At 41.2% G+C, this 23,630-nt stretch overlaps 1 protein-coding gene across 1 annotated transcript in view; it reads left to right on the plus strand.

Annotated features, from left to right (window-relative positions):
- Positions 1-23,630, plus strand: part of LOC143188755 (uncharacterized) — a 56,444-nt gene that overhangs the window by 3,156 nt on the left and 29,658 nt on the right. The window contains exon 2 of the mRNA XM_076393182.1: positions 5,100-6,437. Within this exon, the coding sequence (XP_076249297.1) occupies positions 5,349-6,437 (1,089 nt within the window). The 5' untranslated portion in view covers positions 5,100-5,348. The remainder of the gene's footprint in view (positions 1-5,099; positions 6,438-23,630) is intronic.

Consider the following 23,630-nt stretch of genomic DNA (forward strand, 5'->3'; position numbering starts at 1 on the left):
AATTGGATTGGCGAAACACAATTAAGCACCGAAATGTGGAATTAGAAAATTAAATCTAACATGTAAAAATATTACAATACATGATGTGAGGTTTCTTGCATCCAGTCGAAAGAATCAAATCGATAGAAAATTCGAACTGGTTCAGGAAAATATCGAATAGACTCGTAATGCGTGTCGTTGAATCATCGAGACGAAGTCTCAGAAGTTTCCTCTCGAGCACACACGAACCTCGGTTATCTGTGCTCTCGAATATCCCCGAACGTAGCTGGCCAGAACTCGACAAAAATCCCGGACACTCCCCGGGCTGAAGTTTTCCGCAGCCCGCACACCTCCACCAAACAAAGATCTCGCTTCCCTTTGATCAATAGTCTAGGTAAACACGTTACTCGTGTCAACCTGTGTCCCAACGCGGCTTGAAAGCTGCCAAAAGTGCAACGTACACTAACTGGATTGGCCTTTCTTTCTTTCACAACTTTTTAGCCTATCCCTGCGTTTCTATTCAGAATATTCTCTTTGGGAACGGCGATGAAAGATTTCATTCAGAGAAATATCATTCTTCTACGTGATAAGTTAAAAACACTATTTTTCCAACAAGCTGAAAGAGAGTCAAAATGCATCTGAACACTTTATCTAGCTATTATATATCTACCATTTTTTAAACACAACACTTATTAGGTAATTTTTCTTATATTTTAATTGTTTCTTTTACATCTTTCTTATTCGTTCGCTATAACACCGTCAAGGATTACACGGAACATGAAAAATTTCGATTCATGATAAAGCTAGAACAGAAATCTTAGTGCTTGTGAGTAACATTCAATAGGTGCAATAAAATTGGCTACTAAACTAGTTTAAAGTTCAAACTTCATATAACATGCTAGTAAAAATGACCACTGCGCTGAAAGTTTCGAGTGAAAGCAGAACTCTCATCGGACGCAGAGGCTGCTTCTCTTTCCTGGTTAACACGATCGAAAACAATTGAACCCGTAACGTCGAAGAGGCCGTGGCCTGTGTCCCGGCTAGGAGCCCGCGAGCCATCGGTGTCCCGTCTCCGTCTGCAATAGTCTTCGGTTTCGTGTGCGTGTGGCTCGTGCACGTACGCGGCGGATGGCCGCGGGCCACGGTAGACGGTACGCGGTAATACAGTGGCCATGCGAGCTTGATTACACATTGCGATCACGAGTCTTCCACGAGCCGGGCGGACATAAGGCCTTTTGTCACACTACGGCCTGCCCGCGGGCAGGAAGCACGTAGCGTGACACCGGCTCGGTTGGTGTGTGCAACCGGCGCCCACATTATACGCAGCGCGTAACGTGTATACACGCCGGGCCTAGAGAGAAGGCCAAGGTATAGGGAGAGAGGGTTGCCAGGGGGAGGACGTGCCATATACTTGGTGGTCCCATGCTGGTACGTGACTTGTATGCGGCTTTGAGTCGCGACATCGTCCAGGGGACCCTGTTTCTGTCAAGCAAAGGAGTGCGGGTTATTGTGTCCGGTATCGGCGAGTTTCGACCGCGCGTAATCGATTGCGTGCATGGAGGGGATGAGGCGTTCGAGTTGCGACAGAAGGTGTGTTGCATTCTTGGGGAAGTGGACGAGACGCAGTGGGTGTAGAATTTCGAAATTTCTTGGATATAATCAGTTTAGGTATTGTTTAGTTACATTTTGGTTCAATTTTTTTGGGGTGAAATTGTCAAGAGATCTTTTAAGAGTCTTTCTTATTATGGAAAATGTATCGTGTCATGGGAAATTAAAAATTTGTTAGTTTTCGACAAATATAGGGAAAGTTATTCCTTTTAACTGCAAATGCATAAGGGGGTTCAGTCAGTTGCTGAGAAGTAGGTTTAGAGTGGTAATAAAAACAAACCACATTTTCATTCGATCTTCACGATTTAAAAGTACGATTTGATGTGTTTTGTATCGTCTCAAGAGGAGTCCAAGACTTGACCCATACTAAGATCTTCGGAACAGTTCTGCAACACAATTTTCCCTCAATTTTTACTCTCTGTCGTACGCGCAAGCTTTGATAATGACAGAGAAGATAATTTACAGTAAACTGCTTGCGCGGCGTGGCTTAAGCCGTCGTCGCGCTAAAGACCTCGTTTCTGCCACCTAAAGGAGCGTGGTTATATCGCGACGAGGCTATCGACTCCGTTCCCTTCTTGGACTTGCTTCGTTATCATTCTCTCTGATTCTAATCCTTTGTAACTGGCGGGACTTGCTGCAACGATCTTCGAAAATCGTCTCTGGTTACGATACTCAGATGTCGTAGTTCGATTGTGGACTCTTCGTTGACTCTTCCTAACTGCATCCTTTCAACTTGAAGCTGCATCTTAGATATAAATGAGGTTCAGGTAGAGGTTGAAGATGAATGATGAGACAACTGCTCGCGGAATTTCTGGATTATGAATTTTATGGTAAAGTACATACTAAAAAATATTCTAGAAAATCAAAATAATTGTTCTTTCTTCATTAAAATTCATTTTCTTAGTTCAATCGATTTTATAAGTTATAATTATATTGATTTATAGGAAAGAAACTCTTAAGAAGATGCCAAGTAGTTTAAGAAGAAACTGTGCTTCATATTAGGTTTTAGAAAAGATTTTGTATAACCTTGTGAATTCTGTATGCATTTTGTTTCATTTAGTTAATGAATTTAGCTTCTGAAAAGTTCAATCATTTACAAGAAATCAATTTACTAATCAGTAAAATAGATTACAAGTTCAAAGCAATGATTACTTGATATATATCGTGTTGTTGGCTAGAATTTTAATAAAACTATTCGGCAAAATGGGATGCAAGGTGGGACATGTATCGTTGTCCCTGAAGCTTCGTTTCCGTTACATGAAGGAACACGCGTACCTAGTGGCGAGTTTATTACACAATACCAGGCTATCGTCACGGATAGTTCAATAGGACTTATTGATTCACTCTTGATTCACTCGGACTCACTCTTGGGTTTACTTCACGATTATTTATAGGAACCCTAACTACTATAACCAAAATAAAAAAGTAAGGATAACAACTATTTTCTCGATTAAAATTGTTTTACTTACAAATTCTGTTTTACTTACAACGGCTAGCAGTGACTGAACTTTTTTTTCATTAACGATAAACATCACTGACAATAAGAAATCAAAAAAATTTTCGTCATTGATAGCGGTTAAGGGCGACTAAACTCAATTTCCTTAGAAAGTTTTAAACTTGACATTTGTTAGTCATATTGTTAGGAACACATTTTGGAATTTAACTATTGAGTTATACGGAGGTTACACTATTGCATACTGTGCACATGAGATATTTGAATAGCTCTAATTGGAATTAAAATTATATAATGAAAGCTTTAAATTGAAATAATTATACAATGTTTACTATGACTAGGTTCGTAGATTACATGAATTTGAAAAAAGTATTAAATATTATAGCTTTTATCATAAATAAAAAAATTACACAGTATTTGTAACGTACCTTTAAAATATCTCTCACCGTCTATCATGTATCGAACCAAATCTGAACCAAAACATTATTAAAAACGCAAGTACTCTGAGTTGGGAAATGCAGCTTCGACACCACGAACGCACTCATCATGTTCAACGATTGCATCCTCCAATCAAAGGGAGTCTCGTCTCGATCAAAACGGACTGTCGCGGGAGTTAGTTTGATCTAAGATAGGGTCGAGGTCATGGGGCGTAACGACGAAGGAAATGGTTGCGCGGGGAAAACAGCTCCAAGGGGACGGTGAAAATTCATTTCTTCATTTTCATGTTCCAGTGCATTCGTCCTTTTTTTTTTCTTATTCGGTTTGGTCACCAGGAAATGCTTTAACATAATTAGTGAACGCGTTGTGTTTGACTTAGGTTAAGATTTTCCTAGGCCAAAAGTATGATGATTCTTTATTTATACTACTAAAAGTCTAACTTACAGTTTAACTGACTTTTGGAAATTTTGAGCTTCTCAAAATTTGAATGTAATTATTTCATAAGAATTTAAAATGTTTTCGAAAATTGTTTTTATGTCTGAAATTAGTGCAAAATTAATTTCTAGGACGTAGGACGACATGCAAGCCACAATTTTCATAGTGATACTTCAAAATGGCGGGTGGTCGACACGCGAAGGAAGTCGGTAGCTGGTTAAATAACCGGTTTCCTAATTCGCCGCACCGTCCGAGTCGCACTCGCGTCTAATTGCATACCATCTATGTCGCGCCGTCGTTCTAACACCTGTCTTACGAAAATCCATTAGCCGCCCGTATGCACGAACTTAGATAATTGGCTGACTGGGAAATTTGTAATTGCGGTCACATGGACTGGTATTACGACCCCCGTTTCATATTTTGGAATCATCTTAAATGTTTAGAACAATCATGGAAATTTTTTTTTATACAACAGTAAAATACACGATTCTCAGATGTAAGGATTATAAGTATGTCACTCGTTGAAAATTGCCTTTAAATTTTTCCAAATATGCCATTCAGCGAATCATTGTAATTGTGTGTTAGAATCATATATTTATAGTTATATCTATAAATAGAAATATTTTATATAATTTTTTCATACTTCATTATGGTTACTTTCTGACACGTATCTATCCCTTGAAATTCTCTGTCTAATTCTACAGATTCTCCTTTGTCGTGAATTTGTCAAAAACCTCAAACTCTATTATGGTTATATTATCAAAAGATTTTATTAAGTATTGTTAAGTAATAATTAATAATATATTAATAATATAATCTTTCATAAAACAAATTTCTGATAAATCATGCAAACCGACGATCAACTAGAATTTTAATTGCAGAATTTCCTTTCTTTCCTTGGAAAATATCGTGCATGCGTATTCTACCCAAGAACATTATTTCACTTGAAAAGTATTTTCCAAGGCGAAGAAAGGCACTCACAAGCGCCGCGCGTGAGTAAGAGAAACCAATTTCGTAGGTGAATTTCAGCCACGTATTATCCACCCCCACTACCCTTGCCGCCACGGTTTCCACCTACTTGGTCGCTAGTCCATTAGCGGCGCCCTCGTTTAAACGTTTCCGCCGCTTAATCGCGCATAGCTAATCCCACTTGTCATGTCAAACCTGGTTTCTTTTCCTTTTGCAGATTGCTCTGGTCGAGAATTCGTCGATTCCTCCTTGTTCAGGTGTGGAAACGAGGACAGCAACTTCAACGTCGCTGGTACATGTGTACATCTTAGTGTCTAGGTACTTCTGTGTGTATTCGTTGGAACGATAATGCCGCTGGTTGACGGTTTCGGTGATCGACGACGACGTACTCGGTAAACCAGTAACGGCACAAAATAATCGATCAATCGGTAGGGAAATTGCCCCGTCCCAGATATAGCCAGAAATAATGGCCAGTGGAACAATGGGACTTCGTCGCAGAGTGCCGGTGAACAATTCGCCAACTCCATCGAGCCAATCCAGCGGGTCTAGCAAGCGCTCTAGGTCCGAGAACAACAACAGTCCGTCCCACGGTAATCTGAACTCGATAAACTCTTCTCGGGACGAGCCACCAACGAAGAAATCCCGCGGAACCTCAACTAATGCTACAAAGGCTACTTCCTCTTCATCTTCCACTGTTTCCTCGTCTTCATCATCTCCCGAGGTCAGTCCATCCTCAAAAGGTCGTGGTGGTTCCATTTCGAGGTCTACCACGCAGACCAAAGTGTCTACGTCGTCAGTGTCCACAACGGATGCGGCATCGAACAACAGTGTGTTGTCTACCAGCTGGTCCGCTACGCCAGGCATGTCTGATATGTCCACGTACGCGTCGGTGCCCGGGTTGAACATGACGCCCAATCCAACCACTGGCCTCTGCGCTGGCACTCTTAGCATGCCCACCCCAATACCATACATGTCCTCGTCGATGGCAACATTCGTTGGGAACGCAACAAATCTGGGCAAAAGTTCATCTGTATCGTACCTGGATATCTCAAACATGACTAGTGGTTCGTTGAGTTCCAACGCATCCGGTGGTTTGAGTGCTGGCTATATTAATAACGGGAGTGCTGGGAACATGATGGACTCAAAAAATGGTGTTCCTTTACCATTCCCTGGAATCTCTCCCAATGTAAACGGGGCCGAGTATGGACTGCAAAAGAATCAACCTGAGAATGTAGGCCTGCCGAAGAAGTTCCAGAACGACGGGATGTTCAACGCCTATCAACCTTGGGTGATCAAAACATATGGGGACTTGGCGAAAACCAAGACGATCACAATTAAAAAGTATGCGCGTATATTGCGAACATTAAGAGGTGAGGAAGTGAATAGTGCAGAGAACAGTAAGTTCCGGTTTTGGGTAAAGAGTAAGGGTTTCCACATTGGCCAGCCAGAAGGATACGATGCGAAACCGGCAGACAGGATTATCGGGCGTCATGCAGTGACGAGTCCTGGATTGGATCCTCCGCTCTACGTGCCCACGCAACTGCCGCACAACAAGGTGAGTTTGTCTGTGACTGGATTATCGAGCTTTTCGCGGTCATTGCTGCTTCGATGCTGATGGGCGCTCCAGTTCCGCGGGAATGCACGACTCGCTTCCGTGGAATTCGAAGTACTCTATTAACTATATGCTGAGAATATTTAGTTGTTCGGATAAATGATTAAGATATGGAGATAGTAGGCTAACTCAATTAATTACGACCATGTTTTGCGAAAATACGAAGTCTCAAAATGTTAGTAGACACTGAATAGGTTAATCCTATGCTCTCTAGTGTTACACTTCTGTTGTTTTTACATTATGATGCTGCAAAATGAATATTGTACAACTTCTATAAGATTTTAATAATCTGTAACTACAGATAGCCTTATTGGATAATTTCTAAACTGAGTATAGCTAAATTCAATGGTCTTTTAGTAGACATTCTTTGGAGGAAGTAAATATTTTTGAATGGTATGTACACAACTGTGTATGCGTACATAACTGTAGTGAATGTAAACTTATTTTTCCAAATTGAAACGAAATTTGCAACATGCCGAAGGTTCTCTAACTAATTTGATCTAAAGAAAATATCGCTATTCAAAAATGATGGAACTTTGGCTAACGCCGATTTAGCAGCTTCTAAATCGAAATAGATTATTTCTATAATTTGTAGAAATGTTACTAACGATAAGTTAGTCGAATTAAAGAGAGCAATTCAGTATCACAAACCCAAAGTTTTCTAACCAAACATATTCGAACGAAGTCTGCTCTAAAAATACTTCATATTGAGTTCACACATTTGTCTAACGACGTACGAAATAGACTCTAACCACGTCTAAACACGTTCAGTACGTTTCAGTTTTGTTCATAATCGTCTTTTTTAAACTTCTATTCCTCGAGTATGTGGATAAATCTGCCTTGACACTAGTTCGTCATATTTCTTACCAATTGTAAACATTGATTAATTTGTGGAGCTATATCTAATGCCACGTTGGACAGTTACATAGCATAAGTAGTCACTATTTTTATGAAACGTGGGTTGGTACTATTATTCCAAACATGATAAAATATACACATTACAATAAAATACCTACCTAAAATGGCATTTATAAATTTTCTAAAATTTTGTAGACTAAACTCAATTTGCCATTGAAAACAACATAAATAATCCAGAATTACGTCATTCACAGCAGTACTCTAGCAATTTTTGTTCATCTAGAGCTGCTTCAGTACTTAAAGCAATTTCTTTCGATTTAACGTAGATATCTTCCAAAATAATAGCTTGTATATTAATCTTCTCAAGAATAGCATTACATATATGATACATTTAGCATTTTAACCAATTTACAATAGTATTTCGATCTATAATACTAGTACGATCTGTTGAATATCCAATTGAGGATAAACAGAAAATTTGTTCACGATAAGTAGCAATTTATCATTAATCATTATACAATCAGTTTGTCAATTTCAAATAGAAAAGAAATGTAGGAATACATATGCATCTGGTAAGATTAAAGCGGGTTATCTACCTCTCGTCAGAGCACGTGTTCCTGCGTTTCACGATCTGACCGTCGTGTCGACCACAAACGCGATTTCTCGCCGGATTCACGCGGCGGCGGTCCACTGAAACGGAAAGGTTACGGGTCGAGAATTTATCTGGCGGCCGAGTAGAAAAACCGCGAGAAATCTCGGGCATGGGCTGCCAGGAAAATGGATCACGCGCGCGCGACCCGAGACGGGGCGGTGGCGGAAGGGGAAGAAGTGACGGGGAGAAAGAGGAAAAGGCGTTCGCCGGCTCAGATAAGGTAGCTGCTTAATTACGCCTAATTACACGGATACGTAGGTAGCCGGCAGTGGGCAGCGGTCGTCGTGGAGAGAAAAAGCGCCAAGCAACGGCGCTTCAATCCACTTACCAGAGCTTCGCCAGAACTCTATGAAATCCGCTCACTGGCGCTTACGGTCGCTCCGCGAAACGCGTAACGTCCCTTCCGCGATTTCTCACCGTACCAGACTGCAATTTCGTCACGGAGCGATTAGGCACCATTGTTTGTGGTCAGGCAAAGTTGCAGGACAATTCACCACAATCGCGAGAAAGGAACATCTTAAAAATAATCTGACGTTTAAGCTAGTTTTGTTTCGAAATTGTCGATGCTTTTTCAGCTGCTGTAGAAATTTATAGAGTGAAAACAGATAATTTTAGGTCGATTTTAAAGAGCCAACTAATTTGAACAAAATTTTGTGAATATATGTAATGCTACGATCCGTACCAGTTTCCGAAAGACAAAAATTCTAGGAGATCAGTATTTTGACTCACGATTGCATTTTTTCCTGCTTCCCGTCCCCAACGTGATCCACTTCGACCCAGATCTCGGTAGCTTTATCAAGCTCGCAGCAGTTTCTCTGGCCACGGGTCCGACGTAACGCGCGGCCTTCGATCTCTCTTTCTCTCTTTCTCTCTCCCTCTCTCTGTGCACGGAACGGCTCCTCCATTTCTCACGCAGCTCGTGGCTTGGCTCCCGTCAGAAGTGGAACGGAGGATTCCAAACGCCTGATACTTCGCGCGAAAAATTTCAGTCACGGGCCGGCCCGTGATAAATAGCCGATAATAAGTTGTCTGGTAAACCGGAGGGGATTCCATGCGCGCGCGCGCGCAGGTATATATGGTAATCTGTGTGCTTCTCGTGAAGATCGATCTTCTGTGGAATCAGAGTCGTGGAAAGGAAGAATCGGTCTTTCGATTGGAATCGATTCGAGGCGTCTGTCTGGTTCTTAGAAACTGTTATACTACGCTCCGGTTTTTGTTAAAGCTTTTTGTTCCATTTGACGTAGAATTTTCTTCAATTTTCTAGCGTTTAATAGTTTTTAATATTACAATCTTTCTTAATTAAACCATGTTTATTTATAGACCCAAAGTAAGTTCAATTGTTAGGTTATCAGTGACTAGAAAATATAGAATGCTTTGAAATTGCATTTTAAAGATTTTGGTGAGTTTTTAAATTGTAGTATTTCTCAACTATATTATTTTTCAGGCTTTCTAATCTTATATCACTCACATAAACAGCAATACTACTGTTTTCATTACCGATCTAATATCGGTATTATGCTATCCATAGATCTCAAGTGAATATCCTTATGTTATAAGGATCACAATGATAATAAGTACAAAAAAATCAGTGAAATTTAAACTCATGAATTATCTCATTAGTTTTATTCCGAAACATGTACAAGATTTCAGAATAATACACTGCTGTATTTGTAACTAATTAGTATACCCATTCAAACTATTTAATTTTTTGGCTACTGTATTATTTATGAAACTCTACTAGCTTCGTCTTCAATTCCAGTCTAAATATTTATTTGTAGCTTATAAATATTTCGTGCTAACCTAACTAAATTTCTTTTGTATAGTATACAATGCAACCTTGCGAAGCGTAGTGGTGACTTTATTCTAGATAGATTTCTACTTTACTGTAGACTTGTCTACTGGTTATAGCTGAACGAAGTCCAGCTTTGTGCAAAGAATGCCAAGCCACATTGATTCCAAGTCAAAGACTTAATTATAAACCGTTTGAACGATCAAGCGAACAAAATTTTTCATCGCCTCGTAGCTCTCTCAGTGTTCTACGAACACTACGCGGTGTTCTCAGGCCAGCGTGCAGAGGAGACGCAGAGAGGAAAAGAGGCGGAGAAGCGGCTCGGAGCTATCATTAACGACGCCGCGACGCTTCGCAGCCCAGGAAGCTCACTCGGATTTACGCCTCTGACGTCCGCGGCGGCGTAAGCGTGGGATTCCAGGCGCGGAAGTAATGAGGAGAACGAGCAGTGGAGGCGGCAGAAAGAGAGAGAGAGAGAGAGAGAGAGAGAGAGAGAGAGAGAAGCGTAGTGAGAGACAGAGAGAGTGGCCCTGCTTCCCACGGAAGGAAGAGCAGGCGCATAAAGTTGCCCGGTTCCCTCGTTCATCCGATCCGGATTCAGTTCCGCGTGCTGCTCTTGGGAGATCGATCAACCGTCTTCCCATTCGATTGCATGCCGCACCGCGCTCTCGATGCTCACCTCGGAAACTCCCTCTGACCCCCTTCCCTTGTCCCTGTCCCCCTTTCTGGTGGCGCGTAACGACGTTGCCCGATCGCGGTCCCTGTAAAATATTTCTTCGTCGCCATAGTCATTTTTCACGGTTGACCGTCGTTGAGGGTCGCGAGATAACAGCGGCTCACCTCTTCGGTATATCTGTTCCCTAGCCGGCGCGGGCGCGCGCGCTCCTCGTTCTCTCTCTCGTTGGGTGGCAGAAGAGTAGGTCTGGCCAGCTAGTCATTAGTCACTTTCCGAAGCAGAGGCACAGACAGGCTGTGGCGGTATCCGCTCCGTCTCGCTTTCTCCCTCCGTCCGCCCGACGCCTGCCGCCTCTCTCTTTCTTCGTCTACATATAGCCTTCTCCGGCTGGCGTCGTTTCTCTTTCCCTCGACGACGCCGCCGCCGCCGCCCCGTTTCCTTCTCTCAGCTGCGCTTTGCCGCATCTCTATACCGGCCACCCTCAGCGATGGCTAGGAGATACTCTAGAATTGCTTGGATCGAACTTTATTCACACTTTTGGTAAAATTATACCTTTGAACGCTACAGACGTAGAATATGTGTTTGTACAGACTACGCAGTTGAGAGATGCATGTGCAAGGTAAATGTCGATAGACCCGTAAATGTAGGCATTGGAATTTTAGTTTGCAAGGAAATAGAAATTGATTTTAGGAATTTTTGTATTTCAGACTGGTGAACTGTGTAAATTCAATAAATCTGAACATTTGTGGTACACTTAGAATATCTATAACATCATTGTATTATCTATAATAGGTCATTTTCATTTTTTAGGAACAAAATGAACGCAAAGTACTCTTTTTTGTTTTTTTTTTGTTTTGCATCTGTATTATCAAAATTACAATTCATAGTTAAAACAAAAATCTTTTTTTTCTAAACTAGAAAAGATATTTTTTTTGCATTTATTTATTTGTTAACCTTCAAACTTTTACACATTCCATTAGAGTAAACCTCTGAGTTCTGACAGATTTTTAAAATGTGTTAAGCGCGGCATAAAAATTAAATCGTAAGAAGAATCTTGTATGCTTAAGTAATGTTTCTGTGTAAAAAAAGTAGAAAGGAAAGTAGAATACATAGATAGACTTTTGATATTACTACGAGATATAACTACAGCACAAATATAAATATCAAAAAGTAAATCGTACATTCATTGCTTATTTTTAACGGAGAGGCCCAGAATTTCTTTGGATTTACAAGTAGTTTCAACAACATACAATAATTCTTTATTTTGTAATTTATTGTTTTAATTACGAAAGGGGGTATGTATTATTTAATCATTCGACTGACTTTTTATCAAGTTATTTTCAACAATGCCATTGTACTAACACTACTAAATTTCTTAATTTAGTATCAATCAGAAATCGAACTTTCATAAAAGGTATTGTACGCAGTTATCATTTTTTCCGACTAGACTAAGAGGGATGAATTCTTCAATTAATTGTTAGGATTCTGATAATAACCTTAGCCTCTAAAAGCTAAAATTGTTCGAGGACTCGCGAGGGAACGAATCATCGCTAGCGCGCTATCCTGTCGTTCCCCCGACCCGGCCGCGACTCGAAGCAGTAAGTCTCCCTTCTCGGTTCTGCCGCCTGTGGCTTCGGCCCGTTCCTCGTCCCCTTGCCCTCCCCCGCCGCGGCTATATCGCTCCACGCTCCCTCGAGTCACGGGAGAAATTCTGCCGACGCTCTTGCCTCCTCTCCCGGTGCTAAGCCTCTCGCGCGTCTATCTTGATTGAGAGCGAGGAACGACGCTGGCGGAGCGGCGGCACGGGTCGCGACGAGGGGATCGAGGAGATTGGGGGATGGCGAGACACAGAGCGAAGGAGCGAGGGAGCGAGGGAGCGAGGAACGCTCTCCAGGAGAGCTGTGATCCGGAGCGAGAGAGCGTTTATCGTGCCTTCCGTGAACACGAGGCAGTCGACTGGCTGTGGGAGGGGACCCTGGGGGGTGGGCTGACGGCGGGTAGGGCGAGGGGGACGGGTTGTCATTGATCGTCCCGACTGCGGCTCGCGAGCCGCTAAAGGTCCCGTACAAGTACGGGCCTGTGAGCGAGAGCGTGCTGTGGCTGCTCTTCGCGTGTGGGCGTACGTGTACGTGACGATCGCGTGTACGTGACGCACGCGTTTCACCGCGCACCGGCGCGCCGCGCCGTCGGAAAGGCACGCTCGGCTGGTCGCCGCGCCGCGCCGGAACGAGCCAAGCCAGAAAAACGCGGCGACCGGTTCGAGAAACGGTCTTTCTCTCGACCCTGGCGGTTTTTCGACTGGAAATTGGTGGAACCGCCCGGGACGCTGTACTCCCAAAAGGGAACGAATGCTGCGCTTCTTTTTGTTGTACTTTTTTCATAATGGGCGGCGGAGGGGGGGGGGGGGGGGGGGGGGTGTACACTCTACGGTTCACCAGGGAGAAATATTGAATTGGAGCGTGGAAGAGTAGGGCTTGAGATGGGACTGTCAAGGATAGGTTGGATCGAGTTGAGGAAAAGTTGGATATAGTAAGGAGAAGCTGAAGTCAACTCGGATCGTGAAAATATCGAATTAAGCACGCCGTAAATCGAACTTTTTTAGTTGAACAACACTAGAAATTTAATAGAATATATGCATAAATGTAGTATTTCAAATTACTATTAAATAAGAATCGGGTCTATGAAAACGTTTGTAGAGTTGTCGAACATTATAAATACCTACATCTCTCGTTCCATTCACACGAAAGGTCTTGATTATGCTTACAACGAAATTCTATTCAGAATACCAAAGTGACTACCTAATAAGTACATGTACCTATACATGTATTAATATTACAAATCTTAAATGATTCAATATATTCCAATATCTCAGATATATATACAATTCTTATTAAGGTTCAATTCTTAGAGTATTCACTATTAAGTTTCAATACACTATCGAACATGCACGTTTACTTAATTTAAGTTTTGTATTTTTAAATTACTCTAGATTTAGCTGCCAGTAATTGATTAAATTTGATTCATTGTGATTCGACTTTTCTTCTAAGGAACAAAGGGGAACGACCATGTAACCAAAACGTACGAATTTTGAAATCAGACTAATCGGAATGATCCATTCGACAGAGTTAATTTCTCTTGAAAAGCCGCGTTTGAACCTAGTGGTGTTTCCTTCTTCGAAAACTGTGGTAGAGCGATCATTTTCGCGCAGATTCCACGCTTTTTGTCGCTGTACCGCGCGCCATGCGCCGTGGTCTTCTCTCCCATTGTGTGTATCCCTCGGGAAAAGATTGCGGTCGGCTGCAGCTTCAATAGAAAGCGGTCGATTCTGACACCGCAATCGCGGCATCTGTTATCGTGACGATCGACCGACGATTTTCGCCTCTCCTTTTCCATCCGGCGAGCTGGTTAATCGTTGAAACGTCGCTCGCTTTCCCAATGGAATGCTTCTGCGCTTTCGATATGGCAAAGCTGCTAAGCTTTTCAACAGTTCGTGCTGAAATGGCCACAGAAACGCGTAACTGTGCTTGCTTGGACTTTATGGTAGGACAGCATTTTGACAGTAGCAGCTGTTTTTCGAGTTGTACTTTGTATCCTTCTGTACTTTGTACTTGCAATTCACTTGTAAACCACTGAAAAGTATGTACATAGTTTACATGCATTTCTTGTGGATAACCCAAATCTAGTGATAGATAAAAAAAATTCAAGGAAATTTTTTTCATTTTCAGTTTAATAAAATAAAAAACAGAAGAAACAGTTCTTTTATTTTAAGATTGACACTGTGTTTAAAGCTGGAGCAATTTTGTTTAAAACAATTTTTGCTTTACCAGATATTTGTGAGATTTAACATTGCAAAATTATTCCCTCTTAAGCATGACAACTTTTATTATCTCGAACTAAATTTTATTTAATTCTCAGTATTTTATGGTATCTTCAATGTTATTTGAGACCTTTTTGATATCACTTTGAGTAAAGTTACACAATTTTGAAACACAATTGCAAAGAAATGGTTTACGTTAAAAAGACATTCTTATGGGAAAATAATGATGACAACTGCTCAGGAAATGATACCCGCGTTGCAATGAATCATTTCATGTTCTAATTATAATACCACGAAACTCCATCACGATTGCAATTTTCGAGTTGGAGGCTCTTTATTCAATAAATACTGGGGGAAAAGAATTTACCTTGGGTTTCAATCTATCAAAGTCCAGTGATTAATTCTGTAGCTATTTTATTTCCATTTCTCGAAATGGAAGTACATATTATTCAATGGTTCGTAGCTCGTGGTCCTTCAATTCATTATAAGTCACTAACTATTGATATTGACTCCAGATATCTAGTAAAATATTGTCGAAGGATTAAGTCTTCCTAGTTCCTATAACAGAAGGAAAATATAACGGCAATGGTGTTGGTTAATTAAAATATCCTTTAATTTCAATATATTTTTAGTTCACAAGGTATATTGTATAATAGATTAATAATATACTATAGTAGTCTGATTATTTAGTCAACTACGTTTAGTGATTGTTGCATGTGCAAAGACTTTCATTATAGATATAAGGACTAAATGAGACATATTTTAAAAAATCAATAATTTTGATACTTGCAATTTCATTATAAACTTTTTAAAATCTTTTTTTTTTCAAGAGCAAAGCGATATAAATACTAAAGACATTAGTTTCAGTCTATTTGCTTCACTCAAATCAAAAATTAAAAACGTTTATACTTTTTGTTAACCATTTAGTCAAGTTTTACAATTACAATTCTAAAGGTAGTAAGTTAGACATTTGCAATGAAGAGTAAAAGGATTGCCAACCGTAAAGGGCAAAAATGGAACCACAGTAGGATTCGTGTTTCTAAGGCGTTCCGGCATCACGAGAGTAGCGTCCTTGCGTATATAGAAAAAGAAAAAACTGAGCAGAGCGGCTAACTGAACCGATAATTCCCCGCTACGATTTCGGAGGCTTGGCTCAGTTAACCGTAACTGTGGTCCCGAGGCCGCGCACCTCCGACCCCCTCAGTCAATAAAACAGTTGACCTCCTCCAGGAGAGCAGGAAATAACGTCGTCGCTGCTAGGAACCAGCAAGTGCGCTCGTGGATATTTGGGAAGCAAGATGAAATCGCCCATTAGTAGATCGAGTCAGTGGTAAAATCAACTATTCAAATCGCATTTTTTGTTTGAACGTCAAAAAGTATTGGGATTCGTTTAAACAAAGTCAAGAAAATGATATAAGTTCGTGATTTCGTCTCATTATCATAATTTTGCAAAAATCATAACTATAATAATAAATATCTATAGGATATCTATGGTATGACCTATAAGGTTATCTTGTGATAAATGAGATTAAGTACTGAGAAAAGTGAGTAGAAACTTGTTCACAATGAAGACAAATTGATGAATGATAGTATTTTAGTAATATGAATATGTAAGAGTTTATTCGAATTCATAGAAAATTGAGGATTTAACACTAGAATTACTCTAAATCCTTAAAAAATATGGATTCCTTAAAAAACAGTAATGATCATAGCCTCAAATCACAAACACGAGGCAATTTATAAACCAATACTTAGTTTGTTATTTTTAAAAAATTTCTAGTTTTGATTATCTAACAGGATTAAAATTCTAACATTTATCGCTCAAATTTTAACCAATATAAATTAAGAAACAAGTTAATAAATAAATGAAAGTAAATGGTCAATAAAAGCACATGGAACTCAGAAATTAAGAATAACGTAATTTTGATTAATTTTTGTTAGAGTTATGTATTCCTTTTTTCTTTTTTTTTCTTTTATTTATTTCCATATTTTGGATGTAATTATTTAAAAAGAAGATATGTGGAAGGGGAATCCTTACTAGTGTCTCCTTCTTCTTTTATGATTCATAATTTTTATAGTATTTCTGCTAAATCGTTTGGTTTAGCTCTCTTAAATCTCCGAATTATAGTCTTCATTAGTAAACAGTTTATTCGTCAATTTATTGGACCAGTACATTAATCTGTTCCTGTGTAATTTGGCATACTGATTGGCGTAGTTTCATAATTCTTTTGAAATTGAGCTCCCAGCCGAATTGATGGGAAACTCGTCTAAATTGATATTTCTTTCGGCAATTGTTTACTAAAAGGACTCCACCTCCAATTTTGATCATTTTCTAATATGTTATAAAGGGCATTATCTTGAACAACTTTTTCAGTTGAAAAAATTTGCAGATGGTTTTAATGTCCGAGATATTTGCAAAAAGACTATTGTTACTACTACAGTGATTTCTGTCTGTACATGCACGTCGGTGGCAGCCAGCAGGAAACTTATATAACGGGTAAACTAAAAGATTAAAATTGGCCAATTTTAATGTTGAATTTCAACGAAATGTCCATTCCATATTTTCCATAATGTTTTCGTACATGTCCTCTCCTAACAGGAAAAGAGAGACGAATCAGAGTTGGTCTGGGTGAGGCTCTTTTAAGGGGCGAGGGTGCAGAGCTCTGCCCCGCCTCTGTCCCTCTTCTGCCCACGCTTTGAAATTTTGAACTTCCCCAAAGGCAATGTGTTTTTCTAGTGCACGTATAAACAGAATACAATGTAGTAGCAGTAATAGTTTTTTGCAAATATCTCGAAAGTTAAAGCCGTCCGCAAGTTTTTTCAAAAGAAAAAGTTATTGAATATAACGCCCTTTATAACATATTTGAAAATCATCAAAATCGTAGGTGAAGCACTTATAACAGATAATTACCTTTTTTTCGACCCTTTACAAAAAATGAAAATACCTCCACGAAAACTTAGGTAGCCTGACCCTGAGGGCCACAGGTCATGGCGCAAGAGGCCTCACGCGTTTCTCTTTAGTGCGTGAGTCAGCCGAGCCGAAACAGCGCACGGCTTGGAGCCACCCTCATTGTGTCCCCACCCTCTCGAGTCCTGTCCGGGCGGGCCTGAATGCAACCAGGCGGCGAACCCTACTGCTCTCCCGACACTAATACCAGCACGTGCGTGTACTTTCATTATCGGGGCAGGGTCGGCGATAATAATCGTGCGCTGTTGGCCCGCGCTCATGGAACGAGAGAGAGAGAGACGTCGAAAGGGGTGCGCGTGCTCTGCGAGGAACCGGAATACGGGATATATTAGGGCAAGGGGTTGGAAACCATTCCAACCAGTGGAGCGTCAATATTTTTCCCCCGCTCGTGCTGCTATCGTCCTTTCGATTTTCCTGCGACGCTGCGGGCTTGCCTCGAATTTTTTTAGTAACTTGATGTGCAGAAGGTTTGGTAAAATTGGTAAAAAAATAGAAAACATGTTTAGTTTGCGTAGGATCACTATTAGACCTAATGGCAGGTAATTACTCTCTGTACACGGTGTATGTGATTGAATTAGAACCAATATTTTAGTTATTCCTATTGTATTATTCTTTTGTGAAAATTTTTGGAATCTCGGTGACACAGAATATTTGGAAACTCAAATTTTAGCTATGTCGATAAATTCATGATTCAATAGAAATTCAAAGTTCTAAAAACCTAGACATCGCTAATAATTAACATATAAACTAGTGGTATTTTCATAAAAATTTTCCAAAATTTTGGTTAAATATGGCGAAATTCAATTAAGAGATTCTGCAATTTGCATATAAAAAGCGACTGTTATTTCTACGTTCGAAATGATTTTTTGGCTTGAAGGGTTTACTTACTTTTGTACAAGCAAGCGAAATTCAAAAGCATCCAACCGATATAATAGCCCGAGGAAGCCACGTTTTCGTCGAATTCTTGCTGCGCTCGGAAGCCAACGAGACTTTTCCTCCACGAAAAATTCTGTTCCCGCGAGGAAAAACGCCATTGGAAGTTTACGAGCTGATATCTGTTCCGCGGTCGGATAAAACTCGTTATCGTTACTGTTAGTTCTACCGTTTCGAAGCGTTATCGTTACACGCCCCTGGACTTCGAACGCGTTGCGAAACGGGAAAAGGATGACACGGGGATGGTTTCGTACATTACACTAAATCACTCGTTCTTCTTCCAGTGGTTGAGGGGAGAGTATTATAGAATGTCTAGTAGTTAATGAATTTAATTATTAGTGTCTTCGAAATCAAAAACTATGAATATGCGATAAGAGAAAATAAGTTGTTTGTTAAAAGTATGGACAAAATCGCCGGCGATTACCTATATTTATATACTAACTTAGCGTTGAATCTTTATGTATTTTTTTCTGAAAGGGGAGTTCCATGATAATACCCTTTTAATATTTATTAGTCTTACAATTAATAATTAATTCATCAGTCTTAGTCAGTAATGTAGAAAAAAGAAGATAACACTAATCAAGAAAGATAGGTTACGCGTCCTGAGAATATGTTTTTAAATTCAATTAAACAAATTCATTCACCGTACTATTAATACTTATGCAGAATCTGTTTCATCTTCGTTCCAAAGAGTTAGAACACTTAAAACCTGATGATTCTCTGTCTTCACTGCAGATATGGAGACGCAGGCTAATGGTATTCCGTAGTATGAATTACAGATATGGGAAGACAGCTTTTCGTTTTCATCTGAAGAGCCTGCGAATTACATAAAACTACTAATTCCTTCAAATTCAATAGCATAAGGTAAATTAACGCGACGATCGCACAGCTTGACGCATCGTTGATCGTTCAACTCGCCACTGATAACTTGCAGCCGTAGTTAATTACTGTTTCTCCGATTACCACGTCGGAAACTTTGGCTTCAACTCGCCTTTGGGATCGCGTGATTGATTCTGGTCGCCGACGCGCCACCCCGTCGACCAGGTTAACCGATACGAAAACGTGGGCGTGTGAACGGGTGCGCGATGCTATTTTGTCCGCCTATTTACGTAGTCGACGATCGTTTTGAATTTAAGCTGGCGTAACGATCGATTTATATATCCACTGCCATCTATACATATCCTCTATTTATTTGCGCAAGTCGCGTCGCTAGCCTCTTGGTTTTCGCCGTCTCAATGAAAATTATTTTGCTCATTGGCCTGTCGTCACTACCTTTCAACACTACTGCATTTTCGCCTACTATCCACTCGCTAATGCGTTATATCTTGAATGATATGTAGGTATTCCGACATTCTGAGTTACCTGAGTGATCCAAAAAATATTCCATATCCAAAACTGCAACAAGTTAAAGAGTATATAAATAGGATCACAAAAATGAAACTTGGATTCCATGTTCAGCACATTATGTTGATTAGAATTGTTTGTGAATTACAAACTTAATAATAATACTTATATTACTTCTGCACGATGACATAGTACACACACTATCGCTCTCTAATTTTAAGTTCCAGAAGAGAGTTCTCAAATTTTGAAATAAATTATACGGACGAAATATTGAAACGTTGTAGCGTCTAATTGCAACATAATTGCAAATGTGTTTTAATAGTAATCATAGGGCTATATTCTTTTTTTTCGCAACGTTCGGGAACACCTTCGCTTCGCGTGGAAGCCGCGCGCTGTACGCGTCGCGATCTAAACGCGTCGCCGTAAATCGTGGTCGGTGTCAGCCGCGGCGAACAAGTGTCAACCGCACCCATGGACGTAATCCAACTCCTCCCCTGCACGCCGCCCACGGTTGGGTGGCCATCAGCTTGACGCGGGACACGGCTAGAGAGCGACGAGGGTAAAACGGCGTGGCGCGGCAGCCGAGCATACGGCTACCCTGGGATCCCGTCCGCGGAGAAGGAGTTTGGGAAGTTATTTGTAGGGAAGGGGGTCGTGGAAAGGGGTCGATACGTATCGCGATTTGCTGGGCGACCGGATTATTGGGCAGGGGACGATGTGGCTGAACGAAGGGGGAGAATCGAGCGAGCGGGTTGCGTATAGGCACCTTGCCGCCTACGGCCGCGTGTTACCGGACGCCCGGCAGATAGAGATCATCGAGGCGTGTTCTATCGGCCTCATCTCGACCACCCTCTAACAACCTCGCACTTTCGACGCGACTCGACTCGGTCTCCGTGTTCGGGCCGTGAACGACCAACGAGAACGTAGTGTGAGAAGGGTCGGAGAGAGGAAAGGGAGGAGAACGAGGACGGAAGACCCGTTGGCGCCATTGAAGCTCGAGATACGAGCGGAGAACGTTTCTATGGCACGCCGATACCCCGTGCGCGCACAGACGTGGCGAGGGGGACTGGCCGGGACGAGGAGAACACGAGAACGGGGTCTATTTTTGTCGGGTGGCGGCGGTGGTGGTGGCGGGACAAAAAGCCTGCGGCTTCTACCCTGTTCCTCACTGTCTCACTCACTCTCTCTCATTCTCTCCCACTCTTTCTGCCTGTGGTTCCACGTTTTTTCTCTCCGCTCCTGCTCGTTTCGCCCCCCTCATCGCTCTTTTCACTCCGTGCGCCTCTTTTTTTGCTGCCACGTCGCTTCTGCCGCGCTCCGTTCTCGACGATTTCTCTCCCTCTTCCTCTCGCTTTCCGTCTTCGTCGTTCTTCGGTAAACTAGCTGATCCTGTCCTTTTCTTGCCGCCTCTCTGTCGCGCCCGTTTCGGCGACGGCGAAGCAATCGAGCACGCGAGCGACGAGGACGCGCCCTTCGGAGCAGGACGGAGCGTAAGAAAGAGGAAAAAGAAGGAAGCTACGGCGACGGAACGAAGACAGACACAGCAGAGGCGAGGAACAGAGAGTCTGGTCACAGAGCCCAGCACAGTCGAGTCGAGTCGGAGTCGGAGTCAGAGTCGGGTCGTGTCGGATCGGGTCGGGTCGGGTCGTGTCGGGTCGGGTCGGGTCGGGTCGAGCCAGGCCGAGTCGAGTCGAGTCGAGTCGAGTCGAGTCGAGTCGGGCTAAGCCGAGCTCCGAAGAAAGACGGAGAAGCAGCCGGCGCAACGATGGGTACGCCAAGGGCAAAGAGGCGGAAAGAGGAAGAGGAAAGGGAGAGGGAGAGAGAGGAGTGGCGTGTGAGAAAGACGGAGAGGGCGAGTGAGCGGGCGCGGGATGGGCGCGCAGCGGATCGAGGAAAAAGGCTGAGGCTGAGGCTCCCTTGGCGGCCCGCTACTAATTGCCGCCTGCCGCTCCTGGCTACGGGCCGCTGAGCATCGCGCCGCGCACAACAGCCAGCACGATTCTGTTCCGTGGGTTATAACCATGACTGGATAGCCGGAGCTCGGCCGCTCGAGTTACGCGATGGCCCATCACGGACCAACGCAATTTTTCAAATCCATCAACTTTTTCGCAACTTGCTATATTTGATCGAACACAATTTTTTCACATTTATTATAAGTCTATATTGAAAGTTTTAAAGTGTTTTTGGATCTGCACAGATTGGAACATTAGAAATGGTTTATTTGTAGTAACCTATCTTTGAATAGAGACCGGATATGAATCTAGTGTGCAATTCAAATATAGTGTTATTTTATATTTATACAACTAATATAATATTCAATGTTCTAATAAAATTTGCTAAAAAGTATTTTATATTTACATAAAAAGGCTAATCTGTACTAGGAATAGAAATAGGAAATATATTACAGGAAATCAGTGAGGTTTTGTGTCTCTAATTAATGATTAAAATTCTTTATAATAATCAGACGAAAACTAGAAAACTTGTCACTGAAAAATAAATTTTATAGTACCTCTTCTATTCTGTATATAAAATTCCGTGTCACGATTCAATATGTATACTATTTCTCCAGATAATCATTTTTCAATAAATGATATTCTTAAATTGATAGATTCCTAAACTATATGTACATACTTAAATAATAATTTTGAAAAGATTTCTTTGGCCAAGGAGAGAACACTTATGTTTAATTTCTTCACAATTATTACATACATGAAACATAAAAGATTAGAGAGTTGTGCGTTTTATCACCTTAAAATTTCGTAAGCATTTTCAGCTCTAAGAAAGCCTTAAGGCCGACTCTGCAAATTTTTCGATCGAACGACTGGTACAGGCCTTCCCTCTCCAGGAATCGATAGCAGAACTACGCCGAGCATCGGGAATTCGTTTTCTCCGTGCATAGAATTCTTCTAGCTGGAAAATAGCATTTCCTCGCTGTCATACATTTTTATACGATACAAAGATGCGGCCGTCAGCGGCAGAGGTCTTCCAACGTTCGCGATGTACCCTGTCTCTGAGATTCCCTGCGGCTAGTAATCAGATTTTTTCATGAAACTTCCGACGATCTTTCGTGTCTGTGGTCATTTATGAGATCCATAGAATTGGTACAAGCAATAAGGTTATGGGAAGTAGGCAAAAAGTTTCTCAAGTTAATTTATGGTGACTTCTCTGAGTTATTCATAGGTAAAGTGCAAGAGAATGAAAAAGAAATAATTTCCAAAAATAGGAAGGATGACGTCGACCCTACAATAAATAAATAATATAAAGTGATTCAGTAATAACAATGACTTATAGAAAAAATTTTTGTGCTAATTTAAGTAAAAAACTGTTAGACTGCGAATTGTTATGAAGCTACAATAGTGAATCGAATTAAGACGATAAAATGCAATGTCCCGCGAATTTCACGGATCTTCATTGTTTTATTTGGTGTTGGAACGACAGCGGCGGGATAAGGAGTCAGCATTTTCCTGGGTTTGATTTTGATTTTCAGTCGTAAACACACTTCAGGTCCACGGAATTAGAGCGGCTTTCCGTGAAACGACGTCGCGACTCAGACTTTTCTCTAGTCGTGACCGCGGAAATGAAGAGTGGCACATAGAAGGTGCCACATCCGACGATTCGCGAAAACGTCCAGACACATTGAGATGGAAATTTCTTGGGTTGGGTACAGAGGACGAATTATCACCATTTTATTGATGTATAAGGGGAGATGTGTAGTTATCGCTAAAAAATCCCGTTCTTTTCCATTATTTATCGAAATTTGTAATTAAAAGAAATACCGATCGACTTTGTTAAAAAATTAGCACGCTCGGACGTGTTAGATCAAGGAAATATTTATTGTTAGCTGAAGTAACAACAAGTCTCGAAGATGCAAATTGTTTCAGCAAGAATGGGTTGTTAAACGCAATCCATGTCTATGTAATCTTTGTTACCGCGGCCCTAATTGAACGAGACACTATGCTTGTGTTTGGTTTCTTGACAAAAGCTGTGCAGAACTAATGCTTAAGAAGAAATATCGTAACACCCATGTACAATACTATTCGCATTTATTTCCCTTGATAGGAGGTGCGCGTTTGAGATCTACTCGTAATTATTATTCAAG

The sequence above is a fragment of the Calliopsis andreniformis genome, chromosome 3, assembly GCF_051401765.1.
Source record: "Calliopsis andreniformis isolate RMS-2024a chromosome 3, iyCalAndr_principal, whole genome shotgun sequence".
NCBI lineage: Eukaryota > Metazoa > Arthropoda > Insecta > Hymenoptera > Andrenidae > Calliopsis > Calliopsis andreniformis.